The sequence below is a fragment of the Equus przewalskii genome, chromosome 18, assembly GCF_037783145.1.
Source record: "Equus przewalskii isolate Varuska chromosome 18, EquPr2, whole genome shotgun sequence".
In the NCBI taxonomy this organism is placed as follows: domain Eukaryota; kingdom Metazoa; phylum Chordata; class Mammalia; order Perissodactyla; family Equidae; genus Equus; species Equus przewalskii.
The window spans coordinates 55,905,158-55,927,974 of NC_091848.1; the positions used below are offsets into that span (position 1 = coordinate 55,905,158).

The following is a 22,817-nucleotide window of genomic DNA, read 5'->3' on the forward strand; positions in this document are numbered from 1 at the left end:
AGCCATAATTTCTTTAAATAAACTCACTGCCCCCTTCTCTCTCTTTTCTACTTCTGGAACTCTCATAATTCACAGATTGCTTCTCTTGATAGTATCTCGTAGTTCATAGGCTTTCTTCACTCTTCCTCATTCTTTTTTCTTTCTTCTCCTCTAACGGGATAATTTCAATGGTCCTCTCTTCTGCTTCACAGATTCTTTCTTCTGCTTGATCAATTCTCCTGTTGATGCTATTGCGTTTTTCATTTCAATCGTATTCTTCAGCTTCAGAAGTTCTGTTTGGTACTTTTTTATGATTCTGGGTTTTGTTGTTAAACTTCTTATTTTGTTTGTATATTGATTTCCTGATTTCATTGAATTACCTTTTGTGTTTTCTTGTAGCTCATTATGCTATCTTAAAACAGCTGTTTTGAATTCTTTTTTTATTGCAGTAACATTGGATTATAACATTATATAGCTTTCAGATGTACATCATAATATATTTCAAGTTCTGTGTAGATTACGTCATGTTCACCAGCCAAAAACTAATTATAGTCCATCACCACACATGTGAGCTTAATCCCCCTTTTGCCCTCCCCCCTCCCCCATTCCCCTGTGGTAACCACCAATCGAATCTCTGTTGCTATGTGTTTGTCGTTGTTTTTATCTTCTACTTATGAGTGAGATCATATGGTATTTGACTTTCTCTCTCTGACTCATTTCACTCTGCGTAATACCCTCAAGGTCCATCCATGTTGTCACACATGGCTGGATTTCATCATTTCTTATGGCTAAGTAGTATTCCATTGTGTGTAAATACCACATCTTCTTTATCCATTCGTCCCTTGATGGGCACCTAGGTTGCTTCCAGGTCTTAGCTATTGTGAATAAGCCTGCAGTGAACATGGGGGTGCATGTATCTTTATGCATTCGTGTTTTCATGTTCTTTGGATAAATACCCAGCAATGGAATAGCTGGATCATATGGTAGATCTATTCTTAATTTTCTGAGGAATCTCCATACTGTTTTCCATAGTGGCTGCACCAGTTTGCACTCCCACCAGCAGTGTATGAGGGTTCCCTTCTTTCCATATCCTCTCCAACACTTGTTGTTTCCTGTTATAGCCATTCTGACCGGAGTGAGGTGATACCTCATTGTAGTTTTGATTTGCATTTCCCTGATAGCTAATGATGTTGAACATCTTTTCATGCACCTGTTGGCCATCTGTCTATCTTCTTTGGGGAAATCTCTGTTCAGATCTTTTGCCCATTTTTTAATTGGGTTGTTGGTGTTTTTGTTGTTGGGGCATATGAGTTCTTTGTATATTTTGGATATTAACCCCTTATCTGATAGATGGTTTGCAAATATCTTCTCCCAATTGTTAGGTTGTCTTTTCGTTTTGTTGATGGTTTCCTTTGCTGTGCAGAACCTTTTTAGTTTGATGTAGTCCCATTTGTTTATTTTTAATTTTATTTCCCTTGCCCGGTCAGACATGGTACTTGAAAATATGCTGCTAAGACTGATGTCTAAGAGCGTACGGCCTATGTTTTCTTCTAGAAGTTTCATGGTTTCAGGTCTTACATTCAAGATTTTAATCCATTTAAGCTTGTGTAGCTTCTCTCTATCCTGTAATGAAGGAGGCTAAGTGCTGACAGTTCCCCTTTTGCTTTCCCAAGGGCAGTGCTAAAAGTGGTCTGTGATTTCTCCCCAGCCTGCAGATTCAGGCCTGCTTTCTGTGTCTGCTCACCAGCTGTCTGTCAAAGCTTGCTCTCTCTGATGTGAGGAGTGCACACAAGGAGTTGGCCATGGGGTGGAGCAGGGTGTGGGTGAGGTGTGCAGAGCACTGGGGGCGCTCATGGTCTGGGGGAGATCCGTAGGGGAGGCATCTCAGCAGCTCAGCTCAGGCCTCCCGATGGAGTCTTTGAAGTGGTCAGGAAGATCTGAATCCCTTTGATAGGTTCAGAGTCCTGGCTGCTGTTCTCCCAACCACTCACTGCCACCTGGTTGTGCAGCTCACGACTCAGGACTCTGGGTAGAGTGAGAGAGGAACAGGCCTCCTTAGCAGCATCTTGCACAGCTGGGGAGGCTGGACACTCACACCCTCTCGCTTTCCCCTGTGGGAGAAATCACGAGCTGAGAAGGGCTCTCTTCGCACAGAGCTGTGCCGCCTTGGGGCAGGCTGATGCAGGTAAAGTCAGAGCATTCCTCTCACCCTCTCCAGTGTGTCCAGACTTGGATTTCTTTGCTCCAGTGGTATGCTAGAACTTCTCCGCTGGACTCCTGGACTTCCACAAAGCCTCTCTCATCTGTGGGTGATTGTCCTAGTTAGTGTTCTTCAGGGGCTCTGCGGCTGTGGCCCAGAGGGGCTGGAGCCAGTTTGTAGGCCACTTCAAGGTCTGCAGCTGCGACTGAGGTCTGTATGCCTATTACACATGCGCATGTGGGCAAGACTCCTCCTGGGTCCCTTCTTGTATGGTGCTGGATCCCACAGCTTCCACAAAGGCACTTTGTCCATGGATGGACGCCAAATTATTGTTTTGCCGGGGAGGAGGGTGGCAACGAGCGAGGGATGTCTTATTTGGCCATCTTGCTGTCATCACTCTGGTCCATTCTTGAGGAACCAGAAAATTTTAGACCCTGTAGGCAGAAATACCAGGCAGCTTTGTGTGTGTGTTTGGTACTAGGTTATATAGGAGCACCCTGCACACAGGTTGGTGATCACAAGCTGCCTCCATGTCATAGAGTTAAACTCTGCGCCTGGTGGTTTTTGTTGTTAGTGCCATGGCATCAATTCTGACTCCTAGTGACCTTGTGTACAACAGAGTGGAACCCTGCCTGGTCTTTTTTGCACTATCCTGGTGATTACATACGCTTAAAATACTAAAATTTATGAGAAAAATGCCAGAAATCTTCTCCTTGGTTAGATCATCTTTTTGGCCTCACTCTTGAACCAAGCCTTACTATCCTCAGGTTCATTGCTTGGGAATTTCTTGTCCTGGAATCTTTCTCTTTCTCTATGGATCATTTGCAGTTACATCTGGTCCTTCGAAGGTGGCCTTCAGCTCCTTCTTTCTGTTACGTGTAGCCTGCTTTTCTCCCGTACATTTCACTTCAGCAGACTCAGGTTGTCAGGCTCACGTCTAATTCCCAGATGTGTCTTACTTCTATTTCTTTTTTTGATCAAGCCCACATTGTCAAAAATATTTACTAGTATTGCATCATCCACTTTTCATCACTTTCCTTGTTCCTTTCTAGATTTTTTATTTTTAATTAAATTTAACCAGAATGATACCATTTTTGGTTCATGTTGCTGTTGTTGTTTCAGTTGGTTCTCATTCCTTCTTTGCTGGTCATTTGTATTTTATTATGAATTATGTAATCACCTTTGGACAGAAATGATTCACACTTTTTTGGATTTTTAAATGCATTGCACTACAAAACATGGCTCAGTCTGGCAGGTTCTCAGTAGCAACAGAATCACCTGGATGGAGGTGTGTGCAGGGCTGAGGCAGTGAAAAAGGGACGTTGAGGTGTGCAGAGACTAAGAACAGAGAGAAGCCGTCCCCGCCCACTGGGCTATGGCAAGAGGGGAGGGCTGTTGCCAGAGCCCAGTGAGAGCTGGAGCTGCAACTTTTAACATGGACTGATCTCATAGGATTAAATAATTAGCATGTTCAAGGATTGTGTTTCTGTCTGATTTTCTATTCCTGAAGCTAAATTTTAAGATGAGGTTAGTACTCTGTTAGTAAAAAGTCACTAGAAAGAGATAATTCTATTTTGTAAGTGTGATGCTATTTCACAGATGTTGCTGTCCATTTGAGGTAATCAGACCATATTTTGATGTGATGATGTTTCTTATCAAAACAAAAAACCTTAATTAATTAAATATCTCTCAGAATGATGAATAAAATTGCTAATTATTCTTTGCTGCTGTGGGCAATGTGCTTAGGTCTTTGACAACAAATTACAGATATTAGTAACTTCTGTGTATTTAAAGTATTTACGCTAATAAGAGAGAGAGAGAAAGGAACTGTCTACAGTAAGGGAGACAATATTTTCTCCCACAAATTCGCTTTGTTTGGGATCTTTTAAATAGGTTCTCTCAAGTGTCCCCTCTTTACAGGGGAGACTCAAGAGGTACATGGTTTTTCTGTAGATTTTCTAACTAGCAAGTGGTTGAATTGGGGTTTGATTACAGATCTGTTTGATTCTAGAGCCCTGTTCTGCTCCCACCCAATATTGCACTGCCTCTTTATCCCTAGAAAGTCTGGGGATGTAGATAGGTAGGTGTGTTTGAAATGATTTTTATGTTTCCCTTATCTCCCATATGATTTGACCTTTTTTCCCCCCAGGATAATACCCTTCAAGCTGAATGGCTCTCAGCAGATGAATCCACCACCAGGAGTGTTTCACCACTTGATTTCAGCTCTGGTCCTCCCTCAGCCACTGGCAGGGAACGCTGGTCAGAAAGCCCTGGGGGTGATCTAATGTCTACACCCAAATTAGCCTTTTCCTCAAAGGTGGGCCTCAGTTCTTCTGTAGGGGTGTTAGAGGTGAGCAGCTTGACTCTTGATTCTGTCACCACAGCAGCGCTTCAGACTGGCTTGCCTGTGGCTTCTGAGGAAAGGACTTCTGGATCTTACTTATTAGGAGATGGTGAGGAATTCTAATCACTTTTCATACTTCTTTACTTTATTGTGTCAGATGACAAGGGCTTTGAAGACAGGAAGAGACTAGGGTTAATAGAGAAGCATGGTAGCATCTATCAGGAAGAAATGTTTTGGGAATGTTGTGTGAGAAAGGGAACAATCAGATTTAATTGGTTTGACTGGAGAGTCCAAATAAATCAAGTATTTGAAGATGAATTGTTTCGATAGCAGATGTCTTGTTATCCTCAGGGCAGGGGTGTATATTCACAAGTGATTCTAGCACACCACAAAAACATAATCATATCTTCTTGTTTGCTGCATATAGTAGAGTAAAAGTCAGCATCTGTCCTTCCTAACCTAATGGGAAAAGCAAGTAGCTGGTTTTATTGAGAGAAGTGGGAATTTTGGCAACTCTTTAGTTCTAATAAAAAGTAATTTCTAATGGAAAACTTTACTTTTAGGTTTAACTGAAGTTGAAGAGTTGGAAGATTTTCTTTCTATTGATCCATTGCCTTCAGGTTCTTTCACTCATCCTGTGCCAAAAGAAACAGTACCATCCATGGAAGACTCTGGGGTGTCCTTGACATCCTCACCGTATCAGGTCTCCTCTGTCACATTAGATCTTCTTGATAAAGAAATAACTACACCTTTTGGCTTGGACTCTTTGACTTCCAAAGTCAAAGGCCAATTGGAAGTGAGCACTTTGATGCCAGACATATCCATGGACAAAGAGTTCATATTTGAGAGTGGTTTAGGGTCAGGGTCTGGGCAAAAGGTGAATCTGATTACTTGGCCATGGAGTGAGACTTCACCAGAGAAGAGCACTGAACCACTGTCCAAGTCATGGCTTGAAGATGGGGATTCACTTCTTCCAACTGAGGATGTAGATGAGAGACTAGGTATAGATGACAAAATAGATTCCACACACCAAAGTATTGAACATTCAGAATATGGGGATTTTGATAGATCCCCAAGCTTTGTGGAGGAAGAGCCTCTTGGTGGACCTGCTGTGCCTATCTTTGCAGCAGAGACCACCACTCAATCTGCATCTCTAATTCTCTCCAAGCACACATCAGAGATATCTGATGTTGATCATTACTCAATTACCAAAGCACCTCCTCCTCTGACATCTACAGCAATCTCTGCTTCTACTGATAAGCCAGATCAAGTAGAACCCTTTCTAAAGGAGGATATGGAACAAACTACAGAATCATCCAACAGTGAATGGTTTGACAGCAAGGTTTCAGTAGTGAAGCCAAGTATGCAACCTTTGTGGACCACATTGCCAGAATCAGAAGTAGTTTGGGCAAAAACTTCTTCCCCAGAGAAGTTGTCCAGAGACACATTGGCAGGCACACCACAGAGTACTGACAAGCTCTGGTTGAAAGCTTCCGTGACACAGTCTGCCAAATTGCCTCCAACCACAAGCTCCACCCTCCTGGAGGATGAAGTAATCATGGGCGTACAGGATATCTCACTAGAACTGGACCACATGGGCACAGGTTACTATCAGCCTGAGCTAATCCCAGAGGAAAATGGCAAGGCTGGTAGTTACATGGAAATGTCTACAAATGTTCACTCCACAGAGTTGGCTATTGTGGCTTGGCCCACAAAAGGAGGTGACTTGAGTCATAACCAGACCACAGGAGCTTTGGTGGTTTTCTTCAGCCTCCGAGTGACTAACATGATGTTTTCAGAAGACCTGTTTAATAAAAACTCCTTGGAGTACAAAGCCCTGGAGCAAAGGTTCTTAGAATTGGTAAGCACAAGAAGTGAAACGTGGGCATTAGTGAATAGTCATGTATGAACCACCCCTGTTTCCCCTCAGTGCATTAGATCTGAGCCGAGGAACATGTGGTCTGCTGTGGGCATTCATTTCCTATCATCCACAAATAGCATCATGGCCTAGAGTTGGTAGGAAAACAGTAGGACAGATGGATTCTAGAAATGGAAACACAAATGTGGCATGAGGATGATGTGACACCTTAGTTGTTGAACTCTCTATGTGTCTAAAACTCTGTGAGGGGTTTCTCAATATCACTGTGAGTATCTCATGACTCTCAAATAATTCACAATTTATACTTTTGTTGATGAACAGTTTAAATAATGTAAATAGAATACAATTTGGAAAAGTAGAGGAGGGGTTCATCTTTGTTTGTTTTGGGATGTGTTGGACCAAATGCAAAACCTTGTCAGTAAACTGACTACTTTTCATGTGTTGCAGCTGGTTCCCTATCTCCAGTCAAATCTCACAGGCTTCCAGAACTTAGAAATCCTGAACTTCAGAAATGGCAGTGTTGTGGTGAATAGCCGGGTGAAGTTTGCCAAGTCTGTCCCTCGCAATGTCAACAATGCAGTGTACATGATCCTGGAGGACTTTTGCACCACTGCCTACCAAACCATGAACTTGGCTATTGATAAATACTCTCTTGATGTGGAATCAGGTAATGATACTGAATACTTGGTGGAATCCGGTGATTATTCTTGTGTATTTTCTTCTACATTGAGTCAAGGTGAATTCAGTACTTTGGAGGAAAAAGAGTACTGTGTCAGGGAAATTTTCAACTTGTTGACAAGTAGTAAACTATTTCTTCCAATGACATCAATATCATTCTCTTTTCAAAAGGATTATCCACACATGTTATCTTTACTCGCTCACCTCCCATTCCCTTTTCTCCCTGCTCTGTCTTGCTCTCTCTTTTACTTATCCACTGGATCTGTTCTTGCTACATCTCTACGTTACCATGCCCAATAGATCTGGACTCTCTTCCCTACTGTATTGTTTTCCTAAGTTGTTTTATCCATTCCCATTATTTTAAGTCTCATATAAATGTTATTGTCTGTTATTGTCTGAGCTCCAGCATCAATATCTAACTACTTACTTGATGATCTCAACTTGGATGTATTCTATGTATATCAAACTTAAGATGTCTATGAATGAGCTCTTGTTTTCCAAGTCTCCCCTCCTTCTGGCTAAATCTACTCCTTATTTCAGCTTCTCCATTTCAATAAGTGGAAACTCTATCCACTTAGCTACTTAAGCCAGAAACCTGGGAAGACATTCTGAGACCTCAGTTTCCACCACCCCCAACGTTCAGTCTCTCACTGAACTTATATTGATTCTGAATTCTAAATGTGTCTTAAATCTATGCTCTTCTCTCTGTCTCCACTGCCCCTACTCTACTCCAAGCCACCATCATCTCTCATTTGGACCAGTTTCCCCATTGTCTCTCTTGTTCCCCTTTCCTGTCCATTCTCCAGGCGGTAGCCATAGTGCTCCTTCTAAAACATCAGTCAGATTACTTAACTTTCCTGCTTGAGACACTTCAGTAGCTGCCTGATTCAGTAGCCATAAGACCTGGTCCCTATCTTCTTCTCAAAATCATCCAGTGAAATTAACCTCTTTGCCCACCCATGTTCTAATCAAACTAGCTTGTTTTTTGTTCCTCAGATACAAAAAACTTTTCTTGCCTTAAAGCCTTTGCACACACTGTCCGCTTTGCCTGAAACTCTTTCCCCTCTTGGCTGACTTCCGCTTACCCTTTATGCATCAGTTCCAGTGTCTGTTCCTCAAGACTTTCGCTGACTCACTCATAATATAGGTTGAATTTCTCCTATTAGCCTTTCTTGTAACATCATATTCTTTTCCCCTGTAGAGTTTATAACTATCCTCAAACTTTGTTCTCTTTTTCTTCCCCCATACCAGAGGACAGTGTTTTTGAGTAGGAGTAAGGTAGAACGTCTGGATTTGTATTTCTCCAGTGCCTTCTACTCTTAAACTGGTTTGGAAGTCAGCCCTATTCCTTAACTTGGAAAGAAGCCTTTGAAATCCTTGAAGGACCATTATTCATTGAAAGTGAGAAAAATGAGTTAGCTAATCCCCCAATATCCAAATCTCTTGCCACTTGAGTTTTCTAGGGCTGTTTGTGCGTTCCTTGCCATGTGGTGTAGTGGAAGAAGCAATGAATTATAATTTGGAAGGCCTGGTTTCTTGCCTCTGCTCTGCCATTTATCATTTGTGTGATCCTACATGAGCCATTTTATCTCTGAGCCTTAGTCCCTCTTATATTAAATGGGGATAGTATTACCTGGCCTTTTTATTTCATGATCTATTCTAAGGATTAAACCAATAACATATAAAAGCATTTGACTAGCCATATAAGTGCAAGAAGTTATGATTTGTAAAACTTTTGCAAAAGCCAGTCTACTTTTTAAAGAGAAGTACAATAAATGAGATCGTTTACTTCAGTTTTGTGTATGACTCGTACGTCAGCCGCATGGCACGTCATCTAGGTTCATAGGGTTACCTTTTTCTTTAACATTCAAATGAACTGATATTAGCCTCTCCCGTGTGCAAGTGTAAAATCCGCATCCATGGCCTTCTTAATATCTCTAGGAGTTTTCAAGGATCTTAAATATCTCTTCATCACTTCTGGCTCTGAGTTCCTCTGCTGAATTTCCAGTCTCACATTTCTCTTGACCGCTGTGCTGGTTCTTTATGTTAACTCAACACAGATCACAGTCCATTTTCGATGTTCCCAAAGCACCTCAACACAAGGCAGATGAGTCTATCAGATGCTTGCTGATGATGTGAAGGTGACGGAGGAGGCTTTTTCATAGCACAGTAGATGGCTTTAAAATATCACCGTGGCACAAATAGCCTAAAATTCCTCGGCCACCCTTTCAAAGGCATATCTTACTGCCTAACTTTTTCTCTAGGACCCAGCCAGCTACCATGTTACTTGTTACTCTGGCTGCTCTGGCTGTCTTCCCAGACCCTCTTCATGTTTCCTCCACTCTCATTTTCCTGGACCCATCAATTCTTCTCTTCGCCTGGCCCTGGAAAGCCAGAAAGTAATTCATTCTATAATTTAGCTTCCTATCCCAAGCTTAGCTCCAGGACTGCTTTTGTTTTCTCATAAAGTCATTAAGATGCTCCTCCAAACAGAGGGCCATCTATTCTGGACAGCCACCTTTAACCTGCACAAAGGACTGGAAAGAGACTTTAAAACGACAATCTTATTTACTTAATTAAACTAGTAGTCTTGGTCTCTCTCAGTCTGGAAGCAAAAGTGAGCAACATTGATCTTTTTCTTCTTATAGATTCTGTTTTCCTCCCCCCCCCCCCCCACCCACACCCGTGGAATGGTCACAAAACTTTAGAATTTTAAAAGAGAATTTTCCTACTACATGTGTATTTTCAGTTAAAGGCCTTGAGATTAAAATATTATTTTATCTCCAGAATGGCTAGAGACAAGATTGACTTGTCTTTTGCCAAACTTGTTTTCGCATGCAGTGTTTCAGAAACTCTTGAACTTCCGTCAACAAAGAGGAGCTGTGCAATGGTAATCCTTCCCACCCTTACCCTCACTGCTAGGCCAAGATTAGATTATTTTCTGCTTTGAAAGTCACAAAATGAATACCAGGATAAGGATGTAAAGACTTAGGAAATGCACAGTGGAATCCTGCTGTGGAGTCCCCTTGTAGAAACTGTTCATCTGTTGGCACATTTGTATGGTCTCCTTGTTATGTGAGCTTCTTATCCGTGGTCCCTTGTGTTAGATTCCTAGGGCTGCTGTAACAAAGGCCCCAAACTGGGTTGCTTCAAACAGCAGAAATTTATTCTCTCAGAGTTCTAGAGGCTAGAAATCCAAAATCAAGGTGTTGGCAGGCCATATTCCCTCTGAAGGCTCTAGGAAAGAATCCTTCTTTGCCTCTTCATAGGTTCTGGTGTTTACCTGTCATCCTTGACATTCCTTGGCTTGTAGATGTATTGCTCCACTTCCTGCCTCCATCTTTATATGGGCTTCTTTCCTGTGTGTCTATATCTCTGTGCCCAAATTTCCATTTTCTTATAAGGACAGCAATTGTTGGAGTAGGAGCCCACCCTAATCCAGTATAACCTCATCTTAAGTTGGTTATGTCTGTAAAGACCCTATTTCCAAATAAGGTCATGTTCTGAGATTCTAGTTGGACATGAATTTGCAGGGGGACATATTCAACCCAGTACATCCCCCATTCCTATACAGGGCCAAGAAAGATCAGCTGCAGAGACCCTCCAAACTCCAAGTCCACAGATTTGTGGAAAAGGTCTTTAATCTCTAGAGTAGCAAGGAAATCATTGATTCTCAAAGCAATACTAATTTATCTGGAAACTGAGAGTCTATGCTCTTTGTTTTTTAACCCCGACCCTTAGCCTTCTAGCTAAACTTTATGCTTTTTCGTATAGATGAGTTTATGGGTCATTTCTACTTATTTCCTCTGTTTTTGGTATCTGTGTCACCATTTGCCTATTTGCAATTCACAGATTGCCATTCACTAGTGAAGAACATATAGTGGAACCATGATAGGATGGAAGACCCATCCATCATCAATGTCTTATATCATTTTTGACTTTTTCTTGTCCTAATTAATTTTTTAAAAATTGTCATTTTCTCTCATCTCATCAATTAAAAGTGAAATTACTGAATCCAAAATACTGTTGGGCATGGCCTGAGGAGGTGCAAGGCTGACTTATTTTCCTAACGGTGGCTTTCACAAGTCTTGAAACATTTGAGATTGATTCTTAGGCTACTCTTATTGGGCTATGCCCATCCCTGAGGCTCCCTGGTGGCGACCCTCCCTGGGTGGTTCTTCTCTGGATCTGTCTCCCATCCCGTGTTCTCACTGTGGGGCAGGGCATGTCACATCATTTGCAGAGTGGAGGTGGACTAGAGCAGGATAGGGTTGGTGCAAATGAATGGTACATGAAAACTGTGTGTAAGTGAGAGCTACAATTACATGGCATGGATTTTAAAGCTTCTACATGCTCTCTAGGTAAAACATGTAGAGGCTTACCCAGGTGATTGGGTTTTATGACTTGGCTCCAGATTTCAGAGAAATTTGACCAAAGCTCGTCAATCAAGGATGAGTCACAAATGTTTTGTGGTATTGGTGGTGATGGTGTATTTTAATGGTTCAGAGAAAGGAGATTGTCCCATGGTACTTGGTTGGGGGAGAGACTTAGTGGAGGGGCTTCATATACCCCAATTCCTGTATTTTGCCTTTCCTTGCATCATTCTCTGGTTTGTTTGATGTTTTAGGTGATCAAGCCAACCCTTGCAAGTTTCAGGCATGCAATGAATTTTCTGAGTGTTTGGTCAACCCGTGGAGTGGAGAAGCAGAGTGCAGATGCTACCCTGGGTACCAGAGTGTGAAGGAACTGCCCTGTCAGAGTCTCTGTGACCTACAGCCTGACTTCTGCCTGAATGATGGAAAGTGTGACATTATACCTGGACATGGAGCTATTTGTAGGTATGTTGTGATTAGGGATTTTAGCTTCACAAGGTTATAGATACTTCCTCTGAAGAAAAGGGGTCTACACCTGATTTCAGGATAATCACAGCAGTATTTATTATAGAAGTTATATCTGGGCAATAGATGGGTGCCATCTAGTTCTCACGTGCAGATTGAGCCCATTAATGGGCCTGAATTATACCCAGTTCAAATGGTTATTTTATTTTATGCTCTTAGGAAGCTGTAAGAGAAACATTGTCTAAATGCGTCCTCCTGAGAGTGCCTGGTGTAGTTTGGACCGAACTTTGTACGTTCTTCGTGGTGTCTACAAGGCAGTTGGTGCTCAAGTTATGTTTAGGTGTAAGATCAACACTTTACACTGTATCTGAAACTGAAAACAAAGGAGTTTGTTCTTTTCAGATTATATTTTTAATGGCTTTGGGCTGCTCTTGGTCCTACTGAGTATTCAAAAATAAAGAAAAGCAAGTATTTAAAGTCTTTGAAGTTGTGACAAATACATTTTCTTTTAAGTACTTGAGATCCATTTTTTAAAGGTAGATCCTAAGAAAATAGAGCAGAGAAATGAGCACATTCAGGTGGCCTGACAAGCCATCCTGCCAAATGTTGGCATAGATGCCGAAAACAGAGGAAATAGGTGGACATGATCTAGATTCTTCTACAGGAAAAAGTGTAAAGTTTAGCTAGAAAACTAAGGGGAAAAATAGTCTCTCAGTTTCCAGAGAAATTAATATTATTTTGAAAAGCAGTGATTTCCTTGCTGCTCTGGGAATGGCAGAGATTTCTGCACAAGTGTGTGGCCTTGGCGTTTGGAGGATCTCTGCCATGTGATGAAAGGCCTCAGGAAGTCTGCACACCTGGGTTCTAGACCTGGCTCTGTTGCTGGCTAACGGTGTGATCTAATCAAGTTACTTTCCTTCCTGGGCCTGTTTCTCATTGTCCATAAATATGGAAATTGCATAGAATACTTTCTTTAAGTCTATTCAATCTTTTAGTCAGTCATTTATAAGTAGTCGAGGACCTCCTGGGTCTGTGCCAGGCACTTGCACAGCCCTAAATCGTATGATGTACATTCTGCGATTCACTGAGGCCTCGTGTGGTCAGCCTCTGTTTCTCTACCTTTCCCCAGTCCCACCCGAGGTTCTGCTGTTAACTGCTGCTTTCAGTAGAGTGATTCTGTTTTGGGGCTTGGTCACTGCTCGTTACAGATGCCGAGTGGGTGACAACTGGTGGTACCGAGGGGAGCATTGTGAGGAGTTTGTGTCCGAGCCCTGGGTGATTGGCATCGCTGTTGCCTCCCTGGTTGGACTTCTTCTCATCTCTTCTGCTGTTGTCTTCGTCCTCGTCAAGATGCTTCAAGCTCAGTATGTTAGGAGAGAAAGAGAGCGGCCCTTCCGGTAAATAAGGAAAATTGTTCTCTGGTGGAATGAATGTTCTTTGTATTCATTTGTTTAGTACTTACTATCTGGCAAATATTGGACAAAGCTCTGGGTAGCAGGGAGAGAGCTGTAAAGTTGAGTAGAAATCTGGTCCCTGTCTTCACAGGGTGTCAGACTGGACACAAGCGTAAAGCAGCAGTGTGAGTAAGAGGCTGAGGGGCCCAGAAGAGGGAGGAAGTCGTCCTGCCTGGGAGAGAGAGTCTTTGATGCTTTGACGATGGTTATGATGTTTGCCTACACAGAAGAGTAGCTGTGTGCTGCGGGTGGGTGGGACACTTCCTAGCCAGCTGAATGAGCGTGAGCAAAGTCAGGGGCATGCATGAGTCTCAAGGCACACTGAAGCCGTGGCATCATTGGGCGTTGCTAGAAAGCCTGTTTTCATGGTTGGGGAGGGGTTGGAAGGGTGATGGAGACGAGGTGAGGCCCTTGTGTGAGGACCCCATCTGTTAGTTTGTCCCCCTTGGGCTCATTCCAGTGATAATTAGCCAGTTTTTAAATCTAGGTAAGACACTGACAAGGCATGAAATCTGGTTCTCTTTTAGTTAAGCGTAACTTCATTGATGGAGGGCGTAAACCCTGGACTGCTTGCTAGACTAGCCATCTAAGGACCTTTCGGTTGTTAGGTGATCGCAGTCCCTGGCTATACGTTGCTTCTGTGCTTCTAGTCTGTAGGAGCTACTGCTTCCGGTCTGGGTTCCCTTCCCTCACCCTCAGGCTTGGCTGAGGGGCCCCCTCCTAGGTCCCTGGAGCACCCAGGACTTTCTTCCCCCATTGTTCTTACACGTTTATTGAGCCTGACTTGACTTAGACTGCCAACTCATTCTGGAGAGGGACTCCAACAAACTCTTTGTATCATCAGCATCTAGACCAGTCCTAGGCACATAATCAATGCCCAGTAAATATTTATAGACCTGAGTTGAATTTAATTGAGGCCCAGTGCCTCCATATTTATCTTTTGATCAGATTCTCTGTGTGGTTACACACTGATTTTTGATTTGTCAACTCTGGGAAAGATGGAGCCATATTTGTTTAATGAAATGCTATCTATTGGCAGACATATTTCCCCTTCAACATTGATTGAGTGCCAGGCACTGTGGGGCAAATAGCAATGAATGAGACATGGCACAGTTCCACAGGGCACTAGCCATGTAATTGAGGAGATAATAAGATAACACCTGATAAATAATTTTTGAGATTGATCTGGATAGTTTTCATAGTCATCTCCCCCCATTTGTATCCAGTTCACCTCTTTTTCTTACCCAACAGAAATCTTGCTGTAGGTAAATAGTCTCCCAAGTAGTTGAGGATCCGAAGAAGAACCTGAATCAACCATGCTTTTCTTTATGTGGCTTCAGCAGGCAGCCTGACAGCCTCTCATCCATTGAAAATGCTGTGAAGTCCAACCCTGTGTATGAAAGACGTGTGGTCGGACTTGAGCAGTGCAGGGGAGCCTATCCTCAGCATCCCTTCTGCAGCTCTGCAGGCGGAGAGGTGATGGGCGGTCTGAGCAGGGAAGAAATCAGACAAATGTATGAGAACAGTGAGCTTTCCAGAGAGGTGAGAAATTTTGCTCTGCTGCTGCTGCTGCTGGGGGTGTGTGTGTATGTGTGTGTGCGCGCACAGGCACGTACGTGGGCTTCAAGCAAGGATGAAAATGGTTTCATGATTGCTTTTTTGCCTTGTGATATCTCCCAGTTGATGTGGTATGTAGAGGGTATACAATTCTGAGCTGTACCTTATTCCCCACCCGGTGGTTTCTTGTTCTCTTATTGGCAGATGCCCTCTGTCCCCTCCCTCCCTTCCTTAGAAATGTCTGTCGGAGTTATTCAGAGCAGTTCACATCGTAGCCATACCTTCCGCCTCTCTGAAAATGCCGTTGTTCCTTGTAGTTCTCCCTGGATAGTCCGGAAAGCCACAATTCCTTATGAAAATTAGAGCTCCTTTTAAAAGGCTGTTGAGATTTTTCTATTGCAATGTATGGCCTCTTTTTCTTTTCTTTTCTTGTTTTTTAAAGGAAATTCAAGAAAGAATGAGAATTTTGGAACTGTATGCCAGTGATCCCAAGTTTGCAGCTTTTGTGAGACAACATCAAATGTAAGTGTATGACAGCGCCCTGACGCAGGTCCTGACAGTCTGCCTTAGAGAGGGGCCACCAGTGTGGGCACGCAGTTCCTGCCACATGACTGGGTTCTGTGAAAACCAGTTTCTATGAAGAGCATCTGAGTAGCCGTAAATCCTCACATATTTCAACATATCCATCCTCTTTCATCTCTGTAGACACCTTTCAGTGTGCTTTGAATTACACAGATCTCATTAAAGTGTGTCTCCTGCCTCTATCAATTTCCTCTTACGTTTCATTCTGTCTCTCTCCATTTGCTGTTCTTAGCATGCACTTTGGGCAGGTGTCTGTAGTTTTTTTTCCTTTGTTTCCCAGGGTCCATAACCAGACTTTACAAAAAATAAACTGTCTTGTAAAGAGACCATTATGGGCATTAGTTGAGTAGAGTGGGTGGGTTTATAATTTCCCTTTGATGTTTGGTCCTAATGCTGCCCTCACAAGGGTGCCCCCTCGTGGTTGGGTCCCACCCAGGCCAGATATCTGCACCTGGCTTTTAGAAGAGAGCCAGAGCAACTCATCATTAGAAGGCAGTGCTCGTAGATGAAATTGGTGAAGGGTCTGGTTGGAGCCTCTGCCCCTTTCCTCCAGATCCTGTTTCTCTGATGGGCAGCCCCTCACTCGTGGTTCCTCTCTGATAGGAAGGGGCAGATTGACACGTAAAGAAACTGAGGAAGATGCCTTTCTAGTTCTACGTGACTGGTGGAGAGTCCTTTAAAGATCTCCGAGCATCTGATTGGCCCCCCCGGGGGTGCTGCCAACCTTGTTGAATGCTGTCACAGCAATACTGCAGGGAGTCTACCTTGTAAACCAGGACACCCGCTCGTCCCCACATCTCCAGCCAGCAGGTGGCCTGTGGCGTCACGTCGGTGGCACCCAATAGAAAGAACATGACTGATGTTTTTGTCTTTCCTAAGACCCTTTATGAGCCCTTCGGAGCCACTTGGCTGAATGTGTTCCCTGAATTAAAAATGCATCTCTTCTAGGCTAAGACATCCAAAGAAAGGATGCAGGAGAGCCTAAGGGACAGACAGATTGACTACATACTTCACTTTCTTCTGGTAAATTGTGGTGCATTAAAATAAACAAAAAAAATCCATGTAACAAAGAAGATTTAACCAAGAAGATCCAGTGAAACAAAAGAAAGTCCACAGAGAGACTATAACCTTAAGGGGGTCGTTCACCAAGGGGGCGTGGCGTTGAAACGTGTTAGAAACGTGTTAGAAACACATCATCCACACCACGTTTTCAGTTTCACTTAGGCTCAGAGTTTTCATCTTCCAGTAGCCCAGGAAAATAGTAATGGACTCGATTTAGGATTCAGTAAAAGCATTACTTGGTCTTTCTGGAGTGGATTTTTTTTTCTTTTTACTTAGCAAAGCACAGGACTTTCTTGTAGAGAAAGAAAATAGAAAGTATTGGTGATTTTAGGAACATAGCTTGTTGATGATATGTTACAACAAAAGTGCATTTCAGTACTTTCTTGCTTTTTCGGTTAATGGCTTTTTGTTTTTCTCATGGCAGGGAAAAGCTTTAACCAAAACTCCTATTTTGAAACTGGTGAGAAGCCGAGAGAAGACGGAGATCACTTGTTACCTATGTCATGTAATTAGCCTGGATTTTGAACTCTGTTGGAAGAGGAGTTTTCTGTGAAAGAATTGAATTTGGGGCACAATTTTTTTTTTGTAGCATACAATTTCAGAATGTAGTAAGAGATGTGAAAATTTTTATACCAACAAAGACCAAAAGCTGTATTTAAGGAAACTCAAAACTGTATGAGAAAAAAGCCAGGTGTGGGCGTTGGGGCTGCCTTTGCTGTCTGTTTCTGAGTGTCTGAGGGTGTCTCTTGATGCCGGGGCCTCCGGTTTCCCAGCAGGAGGATGAGGCGAGACTGTTACAGGGGACAGAGGCCTAGGAAGTGAGCGTCTCGTAGCCTGTTGGTTCTCGTCAGCTGGAATGGCAAGCTTTGAAATAGTTTTAACATAGTTTATAGTCAGACATTTATCTCAGTAAAATATTAAGGGTTTCTTTTGGATCAAGCTGTTGAAGGAAGAGCCACCTTTTTGCTGCAGTATAGATTTAGGTGTGTACTTTATGCTTCTACCAGAGGTTTGAATTTCCTGAGCATGTTCATCAAGACCACATTACTGTTATGTCAAGTATGATAATATCCTGTTTTTATCGTTGTGAAGGACAATACATATGTATAAAGTTCAGAGGGCTCTCATTAGACTGAAGACGAATTTAATCATGTGGACAGAGAAGGAGAGGGTGTTGGGTCAAGGCCACAGCGCTGAGAATATACTTTGCCGATTGGTGGGTCACCTGAGTCCGAACAATGTGTCCCCTGACTCTGCTTCTGATGTTAAAGAGGTCCTGGGCGCACCCTTGCTTTTCTCTAGTTCCTAGTATATGAATTTGGAAAACAGCACTTAACTACCTCATATGTTATAGGTTAGCTTGTTTGCATTGCTTCTGCTTTGTGTAATATCTCGTGTCTAAATTAATTTCTGCTTACATGGAACATGACAGTTTTATTGCAATTTAAAAAAATTTTTAGTTAGGAAAAGTCCACATCTTATGTAAATTTTAACTGAAAATGGAAGTTTTCCTCTTTCCAAGTACTTTTTGAATGGGTAGCTGTGGCAGGGGCAAGGAGAGAGCCAAATAATTATCATTATTAATATTAAGTTGCATATGCAAATAGGTTGTTATTGACAGAGGTATTTTATATTAGATGTCTTCATGTTAGCCAAAACCATCTTGAACATTTTGATTTCTTTCTGACCAGACATAACTAACCAGGGATAGATTGACAATAAGATGAAATACTTGGTTCACTTATTTTTCTCAACTTGTTGACTGCCAATTTCACCCATTATGAGGACACCGAAAACTAAATCTCTGGGCTGAGTACATGCCACAGTAAAGCTATTGAAAGCCTTGAAGATATCCAGGTGTTCTGCAAAGTATGTATGGGTAGTGGGAGTGTGTGTGTGTGTGTGTGTGTGTAGGTAGTTCTCTTATCTCAGTATTGTCTTTCATTTCTTACTCACATAATAGATTCTCTGTAAGTTCAGCATAGGTACAAGCCGCTGCTGGGTTGTTTTCTACTGGGCCCATTTGGAAGGTAATTGATAATTGTCTTTAAAGCATATGAGTGTTAATGACATTTGTCACTACTAAATGCTTCATTTTATTTCTAAGACTTCCTCAGATTTCTCTTTAAGATTTTAAACTTTTTTCCTAAACTTATTTGTGTTAGATGAAAAAGAAAATTTGTTTTTATCACAAATGAACCCTAGAATGCAAGCTTTTGCATGTCTGCTTGCCGGCAGAGTTCTGGATGAACATAGAGATGAAGGTCACCACATGACACACTTAGGAGAAGCACCAGCTGAGCTGAAGGGGGATTGTTGTTTTCCAGAAGCCATGCAGTGAAGTGGGAATTTGAGAATTCTGACATATTGCTGTCTCTGATTTCCTTTTGTGTGACCTTCTCATGCAAGAGTAGATCACTTAGGTCTTTATGAGTGTCTGCCCCACGCCTGCTAAATGGAAGAGTAAAGGAACTGTGCTCTCAGGGAGAGACCCGGGCCTCAGGTCGGGAACAAGACTCTTGCCCTGCCTCTGTTAAGCTGAACCCCTGTGAGAAACATGGAGGAGGCAGATTCCACAGTAAAGATCCATGAAGTGCACGTTTCAAGGTCTGAAAGAGCTATCATTCTGACAGGACAAGCTACCCCAAAGAGCTTCTCTTTAAAAGAGCTTTCCCCAAGGTAATTTAATGGCAGGTAGCCATTTAAAAGGATTAGGCTGTATGATTGAAGAATGAATGTTCCGGTTATTAGGACATTTTCATTAACCTAGCAGTATAATATTTAATAAAATTACCATCTTATTTAAAAACAATAAAATGAAGTTAGCACTAACAGTGCATGGTAAATAACTCTAACTTTTTGGGGAGGTACATAAAGTGCTTTGGAGTCTTGTAGATACAGCCTTATAATTGAGTGTCCATACGTGATTCTTATTTTCCTGGGTTCTGGATTAAAGGGGACTTTATCTGATAAGTGAATAGGACTCCATTTCCACCATGACAATGTTAGGGGTATTCGTTCACATTTTGTGCCCTAAAGTCCCACTACTTTACCTAATAAAACAAGTGTGGGTTTACCTGATTTTATTCCCACCTCGTCTTTGTTTTTCCTCTGCAGTCTAGTCTCCAGGGGTTGGCTGCTCCCCTCCTCCCTCCTTCTTGTCCACATAGTGAATTGTAATGTAGTTGAACAACCCTGACTTCATATTACTTCTGACCAAAAGATGGAAACTGCACAAATATTCTTTGTAGGCTCTAAAAATACCTTGCTCGAATGTGACACCTGGGCTGGTTATTCATCTGCATGCTTGTTTTCTAGGTTTGCCTTCCATTTCATGATTCTTAGGTAGCTGGTATCTTTGTGTCATTTCCATGTTTTCAATCTATCAGCCTGTGAATTGAATTTCCATTTTGAAATGGGGAAGGAAGGCAACAAATTTATTCCATAAGGAAACAGCTGATTTAGGAGAATAACTTATCTTTCTTAAATTGAGATATTTTAGCCAAGAAAAATATGGGTCATTTTTTTTCTAAGATGTTTCTAATAATTCCCAGTAGGAACGGGTGGGGCTAGCCTTCCTCATTTACAGTCCAGCTGCAATGAGTCATGGATCCTAGCTCATTTTATTCCCAGGTGTGTAATAAATGCAGAAAAATGGTGTGAAGGTCACATTCCTCAGATCAATTGCATTGTGTTCCACAACAGATCCTGGTTGGAGTTGGGAAGGTGGGAGGGTATTGGAAAGTAATAGATAATTTAAAGAGTCTGCCTGGAAGTTTCCCTGACTCTTGCATGTTGTAAAACCTCACACTACTCCTATGATTTAATAAAGACACAGGTTAAACCACTCCCTTGGGGTAGTAAGACACAGGTTAAAGCCCTACCCTCAGCCGCACAATTACGGCGACAGCCTGGGTGGAATGATTCCTCATGCTGGCTTTTTTTCTCTCACTTATATTTAATTACGTTTTTAGAGATTAAGGTCATAAATAGAAAAGAAGTAACCATGATATCAGAGAATAAATTTATAACTATTTGTATATCATGACTATGTGATGATTCTGAAACGATTGTGTACATACATAATATATGTTCAATATGGAGTATGGAGAGTGAAGGGCTTGTCTTTTTCATTGTGTTTATAATGATATTTTACCCAAAGTATGGATCAGATAAGTTTATGTTACTGTACTGTTTCCTGAAATGTTCTAGTCTTAGTACTAGCTAATTAGAAATAAAAATCTAAAAGTCTTCATGTATATAAAAGGGTCTTTCTTTTTTCATGTATATAATTGTGGCATTTTCATTATTAATAAACTTGTCTTTCAAGAACCTTCCTACATTTTCTTGTCAACTGGAAGAAAACATTGTGGATTTTAGCAACAGTTGTGTTGTAATTACTGTTCAAAGATGAACACAATGCGAGCATGGTGTGGAAATGCAAAGCATTCCTTGATTCATCTTCGAGTGATGAGGATGAAGGAGAAACGGAGACAAACCTACAGCCCGTTGTTACCCCAGATTTTGTTGGTGGTTAATGATGCTGAGTCATTATTTGGCCTCTCTTGAACTTTATTCTTTTAAACTCTTAGAAATGTTCATTTTTTCCTCATCTGCTTAAGATGGGATGGAAAGAAAACTCATGGAATTGATTAAAGAAAGTTGGGGGTGGGAGCTAGCATCAGCTGTCCTGTAACAAGAGGAGGCATTGGTGAGCCGTCTAAGGACAGAGGAGCCGTTGAGTATGGTAACAGCAGTCTAAAGCAGTCTTGCACGGGAAGGGCGGGAGGATCAACCACTGCTTACCGAAGCATCAGAAACGCCATCTGCGGGCCTTTTCCATCCTACATTTGTGTAATGTCTTGCTGGCAACAGGACAGGAGGAAATCCTAAATCAGTCTAGAAAAGAGGAGGGTGGTCTTGATTTGACTCCAAAGACCATATTATAAAAATGTAAAGGGGGAGAAATGTGTCTAATAAATACCTGTTGATTGATTAGTTAGTGACCTAGCATTAGAAGAAACAGTGGGTAATAACCCTGTTTCTAATAAGTCTGGTCAGGACAAGCCCTGGTTACTCTTGGCTCATGCTCTCCTGATGCTGGTCCACTTTCTAGGTCCTTCTGAATATATGTCCCGTCTGAGCTATTCCTTGATGGGTTGTGTCCCATGAACTAAACTTTAAATTATCCTCTCAGCAAAACACACACGTATCTTGTGTCCCTTTTTTTTTTTTCCATTACAGATGAATCTATGCCAATATGATAATAGCTGTTAAAGACTCATGCTTTTGTAAAAAATACCATCAATGCATATGGGCTTTCTGAAAATAATTCGTTATTACAAATGAATAACACTCATTTTCAATATTTCGCACATCTTGGCTGGTTTGGGGAAGAACGTGCCTGTTTTTGGCAGGTGGGCCTTTGAAGGAGCCTCAAAAACCACAAAAGCTCCTTCTTCCATACTTTTTTCTGTATCATGCATGTGCTTCCATTCCGTTATGACCAAGGATGTGTTGTAAGTTTTTATTTATGTCATTGATTTCCCACTAAATTGTGTTCTTTCACGTTGGGGCCATGTCTTCCTCATTTGTTATTCACAAAGCCAAAGAATGCTTGATGCAGAGTTGATTTACAAGAATTAATAATTCAATTGGCTTGAGATAATGGGTCATATGTAGATATCTATTTTATGAGTAGCAAGCACATGTTTATTTTGTATTCCAGGAACAAATTAGGTGGACCCATGAGGGGTTTACAAACCATTTTGAAAGAAATGGTTTACAGAGGTTTAAAAATAACTCTAAATGTTTCATGAGATTAGATTCATACGTTTATCTCTATCTTATTCTCACTGAGTAATTCACAGATAGAAAAGTAGTAAGCATTTTACAAAAGCCTATCAGAATGTACGGCCTGCTACGTCAAGATGAGTTTCTTAACCACAGACTCAAGGGGAAGGTGGATGAAGAGCTGAAAGCACGGGGAGTGGTGCTGGGGGAGTAGAGACAAGCCTGAGGGACGACGGCTGCCGGAGGGGTGGAGATGGGAGTGTTTGCGGGGACAGGTGGGTTTGTAGGAACACAAATTTGACTTGACTTTCTGCTGATAGAGTTGGGAGGATGACATATAGAAGGCATTGTTTAATCTGAAGCGGTTTATTTAAAAGTGATTTTATTCCTTATTTCCTTATTGTAGGGCAGAATAAAAGGCACCAGAGAGCTGAGGGAAGATGCGATTCAG

General features: G+C 41.9%; 1 protein-coding gene across 12 annotated transcripts in view; it reads left to right on the top strand.

Annotated features, from left to right (window-relative positions):
• IMPG2 (interphotoreceptor matrix proteoglycan 2) overlaps positions 1 to 20,905 on the top strand; it is a 66,861-nt gene extending 45,956 nt beyond the window's left edge. Inside the window, exons 11-19 of one of the 12 annotated variants that reach the window (XR_011528977.1) lie at positions 4,329 to 4,632; positions 5,087 to 6,384; positions 6,850 to 7,069; positions 11,708 to 11,918; positions 13,127 to 13,315; positions 14,713 to 14,914; positions 15,372 to 15,451; positions 16,115 to 16,534; positions 16,998 to 20,905. Coding sequence is in view for 9 of the 12 variants with exons in the window: in XM_070581998.1 (XP_070438099.1) it covers positions 4,329 to 4,632; positions 5,087 to 6,384; positions 6,850 to 7,069; positions 11,708 to 11,918; positions 13,127 to 13,315; positions 14,713 to 15,085 (2,595 nt within the window). In the remaining 3 variants the exon portion in view is untranslated. Of the gene's footprint in view, positions 1 to 4,328; positions 4,633 to 5,086; positions 6,385 to 6,849; positions 7,070 to 11,707; positions 11,919 to 13,126; positions 13,316 to 14,712; positions 15,219 to 15,371; positions 15,698 to 16,114 lie in introns of those variants that run through there. The other 11 variants (XM_070582007.1, XM_070582000.1, XM_070582001.1 and 8 more) reach the window with 11 other exon arrangements.
• The last annotated feature ends 1,912 nt before the right edge of the window (positions 20,906 to 22,817 follow it).